At 36.2% G+C, this 16,740-nt stretch overlaps 2 protein-coding genes across 2 annotated transcripts; one reads left to right on the top strand and one right to left on the bottom strand.

Annotated features, from left to right (window-relative positions):
- Nucleotides 1-1,576: 1,576 nt before the first annotated feature.
- Nucleotides 1,577-3,179, bottom strand: LOC135688396 (uncharacterized). Its single transcript, XM_065205235.2, has one exon. The coding sequence runs from the start codon at nt 3,089-3,091 to the stop codon at nt 2,333-2,335; it is 759 nt and encodes a 252-aa protein (XP_065061307.2). The 5' UTR covers nt 3,092-3,179; the 3' UTR covers nt 1,577-2,332.
- Nucleotides 3,180-3,375: 196 nt separating this feature from the next.
- On the top strand, nt 3,376-16,732 carry LOC135688390 (uncharacterized). Its single transcript, XM_065205229.2, has 17 exons — nt 3,376-3,534; nt 4,696-4,846; nt 5,254-5,369; nt 6,186-6,276; nt 6,798-6,885; nt 7,116-7,217; nt 8,320-8,828; nt 9,199-9,361; nt 9,640-9,758; nt 10,365-10,482; nt 11,410-11,495; nt 11,956-12,103; nt 12,696-12,867; nt 13,214-13,354; nt 14,085-14,201; nt 14,973-15,066; nt 15,943-16,732. The coding sequence occupies exons 1-17, from the start codon at nt 3,466-3,468 to the stop codon at nt 16,065-16,067; spliced, it is 2,409 nt and encodes an 802-aa protein (XP_065061301.2). The 5' UTR covers nt 3,376-3,465; the 3' UTR covers nt 16,068-16,732.
- The last annotated feature ends 8 nt before the right edge of the window (nt 16,733-16,740 follow it).

A 16,740-nucleotide genomic window follows, 5' to 3' on the forward strand; every position in this document is an offset into this window, starting at 1 on the left:
TTGGAGGTGGCAGCCATGAGGCTTTCCATGAAAGTTTGACCATAAACTCGGCAGGGACTTTCCCCACTGGCCGCAGATCTGGAAGTGGCCGCTGCACAGGAGTTCCCTGTAGTTGAATAAAAAAGATTACCTAATCAGACTTATCACCAAACCTTTAAATCTTGCATGTCGAACAATACATGTACAATGTGACAATATAATTTTATAACTGGCTACGATCAAAGCGTCTTTGTCCTTCTTTTCTGCCTAAGAATCTAGCGACTTTCAGGACCGCCGAGATAGGGGGGGGGGGGGGCATCATTATCTGAGGACCTCGTGGTCTAGGGGGTCTCGTCAGAATTTAATTAATCAATCGTACCAAACGTAAGCCCTAAAATAGCAAGACGTTCTAATCGATTGCGAAAAACGACTGCTAGAAATTAACCTTTTTAATTAAGCTTATCTGAAGGGTGTGGCCACCAATGTTCTTCACGCAGGGGGCTTGTCTCTCGGTTTTTGCCCCCGGCCACCCGAAACCTCTCGGCGGCCCTGGCGACACTGGCACAGAATTGCAATGTGTTTTCTGCAATTTGCATAGCACCAACAGCAAATGTGCTAGATAGATACACTTTTCCTTTGTTAAGGAACTATTAAGAACATTTCGCTACAACTCGATTAAAGCAAGATGAAATAAGAGAACTTGTTTTATCTTGTTAAGGAAGTCCAAGAAGGACCTACAAGAACTATAGGCCTCGAGCTAGGTTCCTTATGAGAAAGCGGTTAGCTTTATGGTTTAACATTATATCCAACAAATGATTTACCCTATCTAATACATCACGTCTATCTCATTAATATTTTTTCTTATATTAACATTAATAATTTTTTAAAGAAATATATCAGGTTATACTATTCAATGTGACAACTCAACAATGTAACAAAAACTTTCCCCTAATCGTTTTCCCAACAAGTATCCGTGTACCCAAATATGTATCCTGTTCATTTAAAGTAAATGCTGAAAGTTCTGATGCCTGCTGATAACATACATAGATATAATATAGTAGATATAATATACGTATACAGCTATTTTGTAATGGAGACCATTCTTTCTACACAAGCCTTTTCATACCATAAAAGCTATACTAAGCCCTTTGAGGGCTTATTGAGTATTTGAGAGAGGCTCGTTAGAGAGGATTATCAAAAGATCAGAAACAATTAAGACAAGACTATGAAGGTTTTGATGATATGATAATGATTTGAAAGATAACATCATTATACACAGTTGTAAATACTTAACAACATACAAGCTGATATTTATATCAAGTAAATAGTGTTTGAAATTATTTAAATATCTGGATTACACAAAAATAGGTACATCCAATGACAAAATATGTTTCGGATAAAGCTCACAAAAACATTTTATTGGTGACTGGGTCCCAATATCAGCTCTTAAATGTATGATTGCTCAAAAGCTGTTGTACTCTTTAGCTGAAAACTAGTTTGATTATGAAGAATATAGTAAAAAATCAGAGGGAGCAATGTCTAATTAGTTCATAAACCACTATGTTGATGAAAAAACTGTGTATTTAATTTTTTAACATTGAAAAAAATGAACATATAAATCAAAATATGTAAGATTGAATAACACCTATATATTTCTGGTTCTGCATACATAGGACTTTCATATAGAGTTTTAATCAAAGTGTAACTAGTGATATCCTATGACAGCATCTTAATACCAGATAGGATATCCTATGAAGCCTGAAATACTTTCTAAATTTACCATATATTTACAAAGGTTACAATCTCAAATGCAATTTCAAGTTTCAAATTACTGCATTTGATGGATTCTGATTCACTGGAAAAGCAATTTGTTTTGAGACAGGATATATTTGGCATATGATTTTTAAAATTTGTAAATGACTCAGTATGAGTATCTGTGAAAGGGAGTACTTAAAAAACAGTTCTCTTCCACCTAATACTTAAGGTTTTAAAATCACATCGCCCTACTGTTGCATTGCCAACAATTGATAAACTTCCATCTTTATATTGTGAAATTTTCTCTAGCAAGTGTATAGTACAAAGCCCTGGCTTGCTGATTTACATAATAATCCTATTAACTAGGCTAACCAGCATAAAAATGTTAGGAACGATATAAATTGGGGTTTATAAAACCACAACAAATGTGTAGCAGCATGTTACGAGCTGTTCGTTGGCTGAATAGGTACTCTAATTGGATTTAGAAAAACGGTTAGAGAACTATGGAGGCTCCAAGCAGAGCACAAAATAGCTTAAAATATTTCTGCCACGAAGCCCTTATTTTACGCGAATATCCAGGCCAACAAGGTTTCTACAGTCAAGGAGTGAATGCTGCCGCAAGGTTTTCTTGTCCCATGCATTCGACTTCACGGAAGTCAAGATTTCTGGGTTTAACACCAACAGATAGTTTTTTCGTTTTGGTTATCAATTTTTCCAGCGACGGGTTTCCACTCTCTTCCAGAGGGATAAAATTTCTCGTTACAAGAGGTGAACGTTTCACTTGCTCCTGACTCTTCTCCTTGAAGTTCTTAGTGGATTTCAACATGTTTACCCCGGAATTTTCATCGTCCTTTGGCTTTCTGTTTTTTCGGCGGCGACGTTTCTTTTTAGCCCCAGCAGTACTCTTGCTCTTGCTAATTAAGTATCCCTTATCAGAAAATTCCGAAGTTTTCGAAATTTTTTCTGGCGAGCTTTCAACATCAACGGGCAATGTATTAGGCTTGGCTTTTTCAGGCTCGGCTTCAAGGTCTGGACTCACATATGTGTCTTCACGAACTTCACTATCTCCCTCTTGTGGATCATTTTCTTCCAGCTTTTTAGCATCGTTGGAATCATTATTGATTGCATTCAGCTCAGGCTCCGGGATGCAAAATATAGGAGTCCTCGGTACGACATATGTCGGCGACCTTGGATCGACCATTCTTTTTTGTTGATCGACGCTTAATATAGGTGTCCTAGGCTCCCCTCCATCCATGACAGGCGATCTTGGATCTCCCAGCTCCTTCAGATGAGAATATTTAAGATACTGTGGCGTCTCAGGTGTAGGAATTTGATCTTTGCTATCGGCAGCTCCCATGGTTCTTGAGAAGAGAGTCAACACAATCTAAAGTCCGTCTATCGTGAATGTTGTCGCAACGTGTTTTGATCCGAACATGGATCTGAATATTATTTGAATATTTTGCGGGTGTGTCACTTGACCAATAGAAAGCAGCAATCTGCTTGCATCATCCAATCAGATCAATTTCAGTAACGGATTGATCATGAATAAGAGGCAATCTTTTTGTCCAATTAAATATCAATATTGGAGTGCACCTAGCCAATCAAATTGTTCCGGATTCTCGGCTACTGAGAAGAGGCTACTGTTGCTCAAGGTAACTACCGCAAAGGAACATTAATGGCGGTCACTGTTGCTTGTTTTCAAACGGTTTTGTAGCTTCTAAAGTTTTCACGATGATGTTACAACAGACAGAATCTAAAAGTTTACAAGATGCATTTGTAAAATTCAGGGAGAAACGAATGGTAAGGTCTTGCAAATCGTATAGACCACATTTGTCTAGTTTATGTCAATTTTAAGTCATCGCCGTTTCCGTGTGCTTCGAGTTAATTTGAAAAATGGGGAAAATTTTGCTAAAACTAAGTTGCAAGCAAAAATACCATAAATAGCCTTCTTACGGTCTACAGAAGCCCATTTTTACCAAGCGATTTCTTGACTTTGATAGTTTAAAAAGAGAATGTAATCAGTTGAAAAGTTAACTGAAATGCAAAATTCTTTTTTTCATATAATGCAGAAATAAAATGATGCGTAGAATTTCAATTTCAAGTTAGTTATTGTTATTCATTTTGACGCAGTTATACTTCAAATGTCATGAAATTGTTGAGTGCTCTACCATTGTCAGCATGTTTTATGACTACTACAAATGATTAAGGAACCTGTGTTAATTTAAGAAAAACAGGAATAACCAACGTTACTCTATATATAAGAAAGATTTTATAACAGTGTTTGTCTATTTTGGAAAAGTTGTGATGGTGCTTTTTTCCATTTTCTTGAAGACATACCCCTTAATACTCTTTAAAGAAATATTAGTTTGAAGAAATATATGTTGGGCCCAAATATTTTGAATCTCAACCAATTTTCTTTCAAAAGTTGATATGAATCGTTTGTAGATATTGAAGTGATAAAAAGATAGGAATGAATCATAATCAATTTTCAAACCAGATTATTTGAATAGAGTCAAAACCTACTTGATTAATGTATTGATGCTCTTCCACCAAAAATTAGTGCATTGCCATACCAGACCTGCTGATATTTGTTAAATCTTGATTATGCTGAAGGCTCATTGGGAAACTCTCAAAAAAAATTTTGTGGTTAATTTTGACATACAATTGTTTGAAAATGGAGTTAGATATTAAAAAGTGAAGATGTCTATGTTATTGATGTTAGATAAGCTTTCATTTGAGGCCAAGTTCATTTTGAATTCCAGTTCACCTTTTAGCTTCATATCTAGTATGTCATGTCTCTCAGGGACAAAGTGCATATAAGACTTGCAATTAATGTTAGGTACTTCATTTTCCACTGAAAATATTTTAGAGCAACCCTCTTTCTCATGTTAGTTCCAATGCAAATTGAATTTGATGTGAAATTATTTTTAAGAATAACATTGACTTGTTGAATCTCTTTAGAAACAAATCAAATCCACGAAACAAATGCTGAGAAAGCCCTTGGAAGAACGAGCAAACTCAGAGAGATTTAATGCTCTGAGGAGTAGATTTTTAAACCAAGCTTTGAAGTATCTTGGTGTTCCTTATGCAAAAAAGTATCATGAGAAAGGCTGTAAGTTTAGATCAATTTGTCTTATGTTTTGTATCATTTGTAAAACAGATTGTGCAAGCCTTAGATCAGCTAAAACCAGGGATGTAGGAAGCATTTCAAAAGTGGGGACGAGAAGTAGACACAAAGAGCTGTTAAAAAGATAATTTCCCTCTTTTTGTAATTAGTGGAGGCACATGCCCCCTATGCTCCTGGATTGCTACATTTCTAGCTGAGATGCTTGGAAACACTAGTGGTTAACAAAATGATGACACCATTGAGTTCATAGCTTCTCTTGCACATGCTTCTTATACTAGAATTGTTTCAATGACTACTTTTCCTAAAATGTCTCATAATACTCATGTGTTCTTTCTCTTGATACTCAAGTTTTTCTTTGTACCAATCAGAATTAAATTTTTTTTCTATTTTAGCACCAGACTACAATGCACCACTATTTCTAGACTGCTGTGCATTGGTACGCAGGGTTCTGTGTGATTTAAAAAATGAATTTGGTTTTCGAGTTGGAAAGTGGAACCAAGCTTACCAGGTTTGTTTAGTTTGTTCTGGTTAAATTGTAGCCAACCAATACTAGGAAGAATTGTTTCACTCATTTGTCCTTACCATGAATGAAGACTTGGGCCTTTAATATGGAATTCTATTTTGGAACATGGCAAATCAGGCTGAAATATTCAACATCTTTTTGAAAATTTATTTCTATAATAGTACAGTACCTATTAAGATTTGGCTAGATTTAGAGTATGACGCTTGATGAGACCTCATGCATGCACAGTCATTTCTGGTATTTACCTTTCAATGGCTTACAAAAATTGGTTCTCTAAAATAATGCTATGGCAGGCCTGGCCATTTGAGGAGAGCCATAGCTCTCCTCAAACGCTGGAGGGGAGCTAGAGATTGCTTTCTAAATTGTTCTAAAAAGCAAATTTGCTCTCCTTGAAATCAATTTTTCCTTTGTTTCTATTCTTATAGCTCACCTGAATACTACTAGGAGAGCTGTTTACTGCTCCCCTGTTAAAAGTCTTACGGCCAGGCAATTCAGAGTGCAGTAGAGTATTTAAAATCTGACCTACACTGATTTTGTGCATTCATTTGCTATACTCTGCAGACTGGACAAATGGTTTATTGATTCCCAAGAAACAACTATCCATGGGCCTAAAGAAAATGGGGATATTTAGTTTTCTTTGGTAATTTTATTTAGAGAAGGTTATCTTGTTTTTATTTTGTTTGAAGTTTTCCTATAACAAGTATTTGCTAAGTGAGTGCTTCAAAGCATAAAATTTAAAACTGTGAAACAAAACCGGTAGAAATCTTTGTATGTTCTGACCTTCAAGATAACCTTTTTTAGTTTGACACTCTTCCAATCACAATTGAGAAAGAAGAAGATCTGAAACCTGGTGATTTAGTGTTTATCTCAGGAGTCTATTTCAACCCTGAACGTGAGTGTATAAGTTGTACAATTTATTGTGCATGAATTTAGGTTTTATTTCATTAAAGTTTAATTCAAAATCTACTAAGAAACTGAGAAAATTTTGAAAACTTTACAAGTTCTAGACATTTTGAGAGTAACAGCATAGATTTGCTGTTTGACAGATTGCTCTATCATGGTTGCCCAAACAGCATCAAGCAGCTAATTGCCTTGATCATGCAATTGATTCATTGGCAATTTTGTAGACACCTTTGCAGAGTTGTTAGTGTGTTTTGATTCCTTCATAGCAAACTTTGGTATGATTTATATTCACTTGATGTTTCCTTAGTACCTGCAATATGAAATGAAAAATTTCTGATCACTTTATATTGATTCATGAATAAAACTAATGCTGATAAACTACTTGACATTGTGATATTATTAGCTTCCTTCTAGATAATTTTCCAGTTTTTTGATACAGATTGTGAGAGAATCATTATAACTTTGTATATATGTCTGCCAACCAAAGTTCATTTTGTTTATCTTCTGAAGGTAAACGACAGAAACACAATATGGTTCATGTGGAAATTTGGCTCGGGGATGGAGAGAAGACCATTGGGGCTAGATATCACAGGGGGAGGTAAGAATATTGCTAAATTGATTATTTAATTTAGATTGTGTAATGAACCATAGAGTAGTAAGCTCGTTTTCCTCTTATTTGCCTTGGCTAGCTAGGACACAATTTACAAACTTGTTACACATTTGCTCAAGAACCAATGTTCACTTCTTCCTGACATATGTTTCATTAAGCATATTTTTCATTATTTATAAAGGTGATGCCCCGCCTTAAATAACATTTTTTTCTCACAGGGTCCAGATTCATGACTCGTACAAATTTGTTTCAAAGAGTTATCACAGCATGGTTTACCACTTTAAGTCTATTGATACTTGGTTGAACGGAATATGTCGTAGGTGCGTACATATATTAGACACATGAGTTTACTGGCAATAATGTCTAAAGAAATGCTTACTTTTCTATTTTGTTCTCGGTACCTTGATTTTCAGCACTTGCAAATTGCACTTGCGATTGCCCATTTGGTTTTCTAGTCCCTAGAGTATTGCCAGCGACGCAGGAGAAGGGGACGGAGAAGACGGGGTGACCAAAGTACTTTTTTCATAAAAGTGCCCTTGACATCGGCCTTCTTTAATTACCAAAGACGTTCATATGAAATTATAGTAATGCCTTGCTCATGACGAAATTCTTCAAAACCTTTGACACAATTTCTAACACGAAATGCTAGCCAGTTTTTAAGATACTTACAGAATATCGAAATAAAATGGCAGTTACGGATGAATTCGTTGAAGCTGTGAATTGATTGCCAAGTTTACTTTACTGAAACCTGTCCCCTTGACCCTTGGTCGTTCCAGCGTCCATGAGTATTGCTTACCTAACTCCCTGTTCATTAAATATTGAAACAGTATGTGCTGCAATATTTCTCATCATGGAGATACATCTTATTATAACGAACATCAACAAACTATTACCGTGGAGATAATTGTTACCCGGTCTGTTGTAGAATTCTCGATGCTGCTTAGGCAGTGCTGCACATCCTTTGTGTGTTAAACCGAATATTTCTAAGCTGTTTCTTAAGCCTGAATTTTAATGCGATAATGAGGCAACCACTCTACAACTGTTGCTGATATTTTCAAGCTGTTGAATCTCTAACCCCCGCCTTTGCAATATGTCACAGTCTGAATCTCATAGTAGCTGGGAAAAAATTAGATGGCAACAGATACATAAATTCATTTAATGGAGAAATACGTTTTGAATGGGGAGGGGGCATGATTTAAAAATTACCATTGAAATGTGGAGAATTGGTTACAGCCTTATTCGGTTCATATTTGTTCTAAAATAAGAATAAACTTCTAGTAATATTGCAAGATTGGTTCATGAGATTCAAGTGGATCATGAAGAGCAACATAAGCATAGGTAGAGGGAATCGATGAATGAGAAAGATTTCCATGCTTTATGTTGGTATTAATAAACCTATTTATTGATATTGCCTTCCTGTAGTTTCTGTTCTGAACATCCTTGGACGCGATCAAAATACTTAAATCATGGCAAGAAGTCGATTTTTAACGCTCAGTTCGAGAAAGACAGTGACAGTGAATCTGCAAGTGGCACTGATGACGAGGACCAAGAAACTGGACACAAGAAAAATGAAGACACAAACACGAAGTCTGACGAGCAAAAGTTGCAATTTTTAACCATCGAAAATATTAGCACCTCTGCTGGCAAATCTGCTGATTTTGATACAAATTCAGAACAACACATACAACCAGATTGTCTAGATAATCCAAATCACTCCTATGATTATGTTGACTTGGATGAAGGCTGCAACTGTGTTCAAGAGTGCATGTGTAATTGCAACACCTGCTCTGCTATAAATAAAGAGTACGAAAACAACCTTGGTACCACGGCAAAGGAACTAACTGGCATGGACAAGCACCGCTCTCTTGCACCGGGTAATGCCACTAAGAAACAAGCTGATAAATCAAAGGCTTCGTCCAAAATGCAAAATGGTATTTGTTTTTACTGATAACCTTGTCATAGAACTCGCTCCAGCGCCATCTTGCCTCTTATACTAATTCCATGATATAACTGCTGAATTTTGATGCATTGTGTGGTAGTGTTTCATAGTCATAAAGATATCAAATTGATAGCCTTGTGCCTGTCGGTATGCCGTCTACAGCTTCCTAAATGTTCCAAGACATATTGTATAAAATAACCTCGAACAGCATCATTATTTGCAGCCAAGGACACAAATCTTGTTATGAACTTGGCTATCTGTGCACTGATCTCTCTCGTTCTACTAAGTATAGATCTAAATTTAGTGCATAGCTACCCATGGCTTTTCCAATTACCAGTCCAAATAAATGTTCTTTTTTCTAGGCGCTCACCAACCAACGAATAATACATCTTCAAGAAGATCCCGTAGCAAGTCGCCATCAAAGGCACCATTGAAGCAACCAACGGTTTTAACGTCTTCAACCTCCAGGGGTCGAAAAAAGCCAACGCCAAAGTTTTACATAGGAGGAAAGAATGGTGTCGCGTTGTAAGTAGCTTTATAATACATTACGTCGCGTCATAGTCAGACAATGTCGGCCAACAAAGGGTGGGGATTTAGTGCAACTTGGTAGTTTCCAATCGGCAAGATACGAAACCAAATCCACTGTTGGGATTCGTGATATTTCTTCAATTCTTCATTATAAAAGCATTTCAGCTTTTGAGGGTAGGCATGTTGATTTTTTCTAAGGGTAAGCCCCAGGTTTGCATGTTGAATAGAACAGATTTACTGTCAAAGTGTCTCCCATGTATTCATATGTTTTTCAGAGTGGAGAAACCACTGTTGGATAAAGGCTGGCAGCGAATAGACGACAATAAAGATTTATCCTACTACCTAAAATGGGTTGAATGCAAGTCGAATATTGATTACAAGAGTTTTCGACCTGGTAAGTTCAGTGTATCAGTGAGTCGCACATAGCTATCTAGATAGAATAATCAGAGATACAGTTCTTTGGACTCAAATTGACTGGTAATAGGATTCCACTTATCTAACCAGATACAACAAAGGCCTTATCTCCGGTACATCATATAAATTCCGTAAATCCCTTCAATGAAAACCTTCAGTTTCAAGAGTCAGACTGCTCGAACTGTTCGTGCGTTTTGTTTTACAAATGCATTTAAGTTGCAGGGTCAGATTCTTATCTAAAAGGTCTATTTTGATGATGGAAAGCCTGGCAATAAGGATGTCTTGTCGCAAAGTTTGGACTACAATGCTTTTAAAAAACCTTGTTATATGTTTGATAAAAATGAACCATCAACCAAAAAAGAGCCTTTAGAAGCAGATTTGTTATAGACAGAAATTTTTATCCAAAATTTTTCGAAGGTAGCGATTAAACTATTTTGTGGCAAGACTTCAGCCATTAGATGACGTATTGACTCGATTTATAAAGTATCCAATTTTTGAATAATATTGCTACAACATCTAATTAATCTTTACTTCTTAAAATGAATTATTTTGAAGGTCATAAAATTGCTTTTGATTGACATTACAGGTGAGCAGCTCGTCAATCACATACCCAATGGTAGTTGTTTGACCACCAAAACAGGGATGCTTAAATCCCTTCACGAATATGAAAAGCTAGCTAACCGCAAAACAGGAGGTGCATCGAGGTTCGTACAAGCATTGCCACTAATAGCTTAGGCTCCCCTTGGAATTATTTCATAACAGTCTTTATTACAGTCTTTATAACATTTTTCGTTACTCTGAAATGATTTTAACTTTGGTAGCGGCTGCCTGGGAATACAAACCCGAAATCTCATTTTGATATGCTTTTGAACATATATTGAATTATGTCACCCTTTTATTTTATGTTTAAATTAAAAAAGCTAGCTTTTTCCATAATTAAGACAAGGCTTGATGCGATTTTGCACTCCATCATGAATCTATGCCATATTTGCCTCTACGTAGACACGTCTTTGCAGTAAACGAGAAAAACCTTCCAAAAACAGGAGAAAAATATCTCCTTTTATATCAATTATTTTCACTTTAGTATTCTAAGCCTTTTCAGTCATGTTGCTATTGTGGTTCGTTTTTAAGACTTTATTCTTTTATACGGAAGTTATTCCTGCTGACTGAATCAATAACGAACATATTCCTAATATAAATGTTTTCGTAAGCCAATGTCTTAAAAAATATTTTGCCTAGCCAGAATAATCTTATTTTCTGAAAGACGCGAGGATTGGGAATACTGAGAATTTCTAGATGCTTGTGCGTACAAGGTGTTCATCAACAAGAATTTTGTTAAAAAAAATTTTTTTAGCAAGTAACTCTTAATATTGCAGTGCTTTAAGTATCCTATTTAACAGCTAGAAAATAAAACTTGACTAAACATCGCTCGACTCTTTGAATCTGTCAGTTGAAAGGCCGTTTTGTAGTTTGCGTAACTGAAAATATCGAACTGCTAAAGTGTTATCTAGTGGTTGCATATTTTCAAAAAATACCCGATAGAAATAATTCGTGATTATTTCATGCGTTGATAGACATATCAGAGTATATTTTAATGATGGTGTTGAATATGAATGTCTTTTTTATTTCAGCAATTTAGATCTACGTGAGTTTTATCCAGAGACTTACAGAATCGAGAATAGGTTTGATTACGAAAAATTTACCAGCGTCTTCAAAGGTTTGCCATTCATATGAATTGTACCCCTTCCGATATAACATTTCTTCACTATTTTGTAATGATCAATTTCTTTCCAAATCAAAGACTTTGAGTAAACGTTTCAAAAATCTAAGCTTTTGTAAAATATTCAAATCTTCATATTTTTCCCAATATTTATAGGGGGGGGGGGGGTGGTAGAGGTCTGGCATCTTCGGCATCTTTTAAATTTTTGCCGTCTTTGAATCAGTGACGTAACGGAGACAGCCGGAATCCATTAGGAGTATTACAGCCTTCCCCCCCCCCCCCCCCCAATGGCATTAATAAAATTATATAGTTATAGAAAAAACATAAAATGGTAGTTAACCTCAAAAAATGTCAAAATATGCATATGTCTTCTCAATCTTTTATGATTCAATTAGTCCTTGTGTTTAATTTTTTCCATCCTTATTGCTTGATTTGCAATTTTCATCGTTTTGTTTAGATGGAGAAACTTGGATTTGTAAACCCAGTGGGATGAACCAGGGCAAAGGGATTTTTCTTGTTCGAAACCCGAAGGAGCTTCATGACGTAATCGAAGACAAAGACTCAGAAAAGCGACGCTCTCAACGATCAACCCGAATAATTTCGAGGTAAAATTTTGTACTTGAGTTGACCAATATGATCGGGTAGTGCCTTTTTTGTCTACCAATGGTACTGGTTAAATTGCCATATTCATATATAGTTTAGAGTACCAAAACACGACGTCATCAAAATATGTTTTTAGAACATTTAAGTTTCGACCACATGACCTGAATAGCAGCAGGAAATACCGTAAATATGCAAATTTAATCGACTATGTAAAAGTGGCCAATGGCAGATTAGAGGTTTGCTAACGGATTACTTAGTTTTGCTTGGTTCATAAAGTTATGGTAATAGACCAAATTACAGTGATTGGGTGATGAAGGATTCAGATTTAGGTGGCCATATCTCAACACATTTAATTGTCTACGTACATTGAGATGAATTTTATGATGCCTTTTATGATGTGCGATCCAAGTTCAAAAATTCTGCAAAAATTTTTTTGTGATGTCATCACTTAAGAACTTTATTACCAATATTTGAGGTGTAAACACACCTCTAGAGCTGGAGACTAGAAACTCTTTCTAAGTTGTATCATCAATCCTATCCAGATTTGTAGGCTCGTCTCCACAAAATACTAATCATAACTTGCCTATATTCCAGATACATAGCGAACCCTCTATTGGTGAACAACTGCAAGTTTGACATCCGTGCCTACATGCTAATCACATCGACAACGCCTTACTTGGTGTTGTATCATAATGGATATATAAGAGTTGCTTGCGAAGCGTATTCCAGCCAGTCAACAGACCTTACGTCACATCTTACTAATCAGGTACTGCAAAAGCTCTGCAGAGCGAATTTTCCTTTCCTTTTCAATATCTTCGTTAACACATTGAAATCCTTATATTACTACAGAAATACGAAGTCCAAATGTTAAACCTTATCGGAGTATTTTACATAAACCACATTTTTGGAAACCCAACGCTTATCATGTCAAAAATATGGCAAACAGTCAAGGCCTCGCAATTCAAACCACTGCAATAATTAGGCACGAGTTTATTTGCTGTAGACATTATTCGTTCTCCGTAGTGTACGGTATATATGCTACCTTTTGTAAAAAGTAGCTGAATCCGTATGTCTCTTTGGTATTTTCTTAATAAGCAAAACTTTCCTTTAAGTTTGTACAGAAAAAGCATCCGGGTTATCAGGAGAAGAGAGACGATTCTGTTTGGTCGTTTGAAAAGCTAAATAGTTATATCGAAGAGCATTACAAGGAATCCAAAGGCCTGGTGGATGACTGGGTTCTCACTACAATGACTGTGAGTCGTTTGAATTCTACCTGTGTATTTTCTATACGTTAAAGCTGGTGACATTTGTATCGACAGGGTTTAAGAATTTTGCTGCTTTGTAAAACTGTAGAATCCTAAGAATATCATTTTTTGAACAAATTTTTATCACTGCATTTTTGATGGCAAAATTTGCACTTCCTGTGGTTCTGAAACACTCTGTTTTTGCCAAAAATTCAGTTGTTACATTTTTTAGAAAATTTTTCAGAATTCAATACTTTCGCAGGAAAATCCAGTGTAACGAAGCATAGGTTTCCAATCTTTGTTTGGCTGAGCGTCCAAAATTCTCCACATCACAATGACCTATTAGAATTTAGTAGAAACAACAAACGTGCCTCGCAGCTAGATTTAGGCCTATTTAGCACGTTTTTACCAACGCTCACATAAAAAAATATGTAAAATGTGCAAAAACTTAAAATGTGCTAAAAAATTTTTAAAAATTGATTCCTTGATAATTTTATGAAAAACTGTCGTTGTACTAATCAACACATTTTCCGAGATTTTAAGTTGCGAAGGCTTGAAATCTTCCCTTTGAAACGAATCAGAGTTAGAAAGTTGCAGGAGGGCTGTGGTAGTATTTTCATAGATATAAGGATTGAAAAAGCTATTGATATTTGCACGAGCTCTATTGCTTGAGCCTCTACATCGCTCTTGTGAATAATAAACAAATTATCATAGAGCTTATCGTTTATCTGTCTTGCAGGATCGCATTAAAGAGATCATGCTTATCTGTTTCAAAGCTGTCGAGAACAAACTAGAAAGGAAATGTGGATACTTTGATCTTCTTGGCTTCGATTTCATGGTCGATGATAACATGAACGTGAGTAGCAACTTGGAACGATGATAACGGTCGGAAAACTTGTTTCTATTTGCTCTACTTCCCTCGAAAGCATTCCCTGACCCGTACGAGAGCTTTGAAAAAAACTGGGGTCAGATTCAACAGTCGAAAGAGATGACAATTTATCAAAAACTGCACTAGAATCCATTTTGGTACCTGATTGACGATTAAAACTGTATACGATTGCGATAGAAACGCGAATGTAAACAACGCACGCTTAACCACAGGATCCACAATGCATTGCGCCTCGCGCGAATAAGGGGAACGGAGAATTAAACTGCAGTGGGGCTTTAATTGAAGAACTATGTAGAGAACCACAAAGGGCTCCGTGATAACGAGATTTTCTGAAACTGAGGCTTCTTTAAATCAAGGCAGATGTTTACCAAGTAAACCGGGAAATTTGTTTTAAAGGGGGCTTGTTGGTATTGTGGACGAGTGGTCAGGGCATTCTGAATATAATGGGTTTGAGTCCAGTCGGGATCACTTTCCACAAGCTTCCACCCAACTTAGCCGCAGGTTCACATTAGTTTTAAGGTGCAAGATCAACTTTGATAGGAAAATCTTGCGTGTTTGCTTGTTAAATCGTCAGAGGGGGTCTTTGAACCGGTATTCCGAAAAACATCGTTGCATTTATGATTGTGCAAAGCGTTGACGCGCTGAATCTTCATTTCCTTATTTTCTTTCCTTATTTTCATTTTTATTGACTTTCGAAGCATATTCTGCCAGAATTGACTGTTCAACATTTTATCGTAGATTTGGCTGCTAGAATGCAACGTGAACCCTGCTTTATTCACTAACTGCGAACCCTTGAGGCAGATTATACCAGACATTGTGGAGGAGACGCTTCGTGAGTTTTCAAGTTTTCAAATTAGTTTGACAAGACAGATTTCTTTTCTATTTCCGAGACTCGTCCTCTTTCTTTCTTTTCTTTCTCTTTCCAAATCGTTTCCTTTTGAGGCTTAGATTAGGCATTGGTTAAAGATGTATTTCACAGCAGTGACTTGGCTCTACTGACATCTATCTTTTTGCCATTGATATTTTTGTCCTTTAGAATTGTTATTTTTGACTGCAATTTTCTCTGCTTAGTGTTATTCAGAATCGAATGACCTGATCACAATACTATTTGCAACATCTCTGAATTGATTTAGGAATTGTTCTTGTAGCTAAATTATTTTTGAAGTTTATTTGAAATGCATGTTATTTGCTCAAGGTGATTTTTACTGGAAAAGGTTTAAAAGGATAAATTTTAGTAATCTTCCAAATCCGCCTTGAGCAATTCCAAATGCAATGCGGGGCATTGATTCTTAAAAGCACTGGGCAGATACTAAAGTGGCTAAACACATTTGTAAAGCAACTATTTGCCAATCAATGAACGTCTCAGTGATTGGCAGAGGGCTAAAGCCAATTGAGTATATGTCGAATGCCTTTAAAAGGAAACGAAGGAGTACGAATATGGAGAAAAGAATCAAAAGGGCCATGGTAAAATAACAGTGGGCCACATGGGTCTTATTTGTTACAATTGACAAAAAAATTCACCGAAGATATCTTAAGTGTGTAGTAGTAGCGTGTTACTCGCGTACCTGTTTTAGGCCTGTTGTTTTGTCTATATTTGCCTTTTTGGGAAAACTACCAGGAGCGCTGAGTTTCTGGTTTTGTCTTTCTTTAAGCAGGCAGCTAGGGGTTGTTTTGGTTTAAAATAAAGTAATGCGAATTTTTATTGCAGTGATCTGTATCGAAGCGTTCGAAAATAAGTGCAACAAGAAGAAGTTGAACCCTTTAGAGTCGCTGAAAACATTCGAAGTTCTCTTTGATGAAGAAAGGAAGATTTGTTTCCAGAAAGCTGAATAATCGGCTAAACTATATGATCATCTTTGGGGACTTTTAGAGAGGCTGTACATAGTTCTGTGGGAAGGAGTTTCAGGCTTTGTAAGTATCACTATACAAGACAATTTGTACATAATTGGGAACTGTATTGTGTAGAGACTGTTGTAGGGGTAGTGGGGAGTTTTAAGACAAATTTCTAAGCTATACTTTGCTAGTACTCTTAAAAGCTGGACTTTTCGCTAGCAGCCAGTATAAAGTTTTGAACACACAGTTTTTAAAATTTTTCCAACGAACAAAAGACAAAAGTAGACACACACATGAAGTACCAACATGTATCTTCAGTTCAGGGGTTAGCTTGTAAACTACACTCAGCAAAATATTGGTTAAGGAGTAATTTTCCTCAAAACTTTGTACTAAACTGAAAAAGATCTCTTTTCCAAAAGCATAACGCATCTCTCAGCGCAAACATTACTTGTATTCGCATCTCTCAGCGCAAACATTACTTGTTCAAAAAATTCGATCTCCTGCCTGGGGTCTAATTAGATTTTGGAATCTGAAACCTTGCTTAGGTAGCTTATATCAAATTATATTTAGAAATCGCAGAATTATTTCCACTGCTAGACATCAATGTAGAGCAGAAGCCTTAAAGCTCATTCTTAGTGGGATTCATATATTGAAAGCAAAAATGACGTAATGT

Source organism: Rhopilema esculentum, chromosome 19 (assembly GCF_057945365.1).
Source record: "Rhopilema esculentum isolate cy_ngs chromosome 19, ASM5794536v1, whole genome shotgun sequence".
NCBI classification, from domain to species: domain Eukaryota; kingdom Metazoa; phylum Cnidaria; class Scyphozoa; order Rhizostomeae; family Rhizostomatidae; genus Rhopilema; species Rhopilema esculentum.

What these genes read in the sequence shown, in the direction of transcription:
- LOC135688390 (XM_065205229.2), top strand. Translation starts at nt 3,466, where the DNA reads ATGATGTTACAACAGACAGAATCTAAAAGTTTACAAGATGCATTTGTA. An exon ending in TTCGTCCAAAATGCAAAATG is followed by an intron (nt 8,829 to 9,198) that starts GTATTTGTTTTT and finishes TCTTTTTTCTAG; the next exon opens with GCGCTCACCAACCAACGAAT. An exon ending in TTACAAGAGTTTTCGACCTG is followed by an intron (nt 9,759 to 10,364) that starts GTAAGTTCAGTG and finishes TTGACATTACAG; the next exon opens with GTGAGCAGCTCGTCAATCAC.
- LOC135688396 (XM_065205235.2), bottom strand. Translation starts at nt 3,091, where the DNA reads ATGGGAGCTGCCGATAGCAAAGATCAAATTCCTACACCTGAGACGCCA.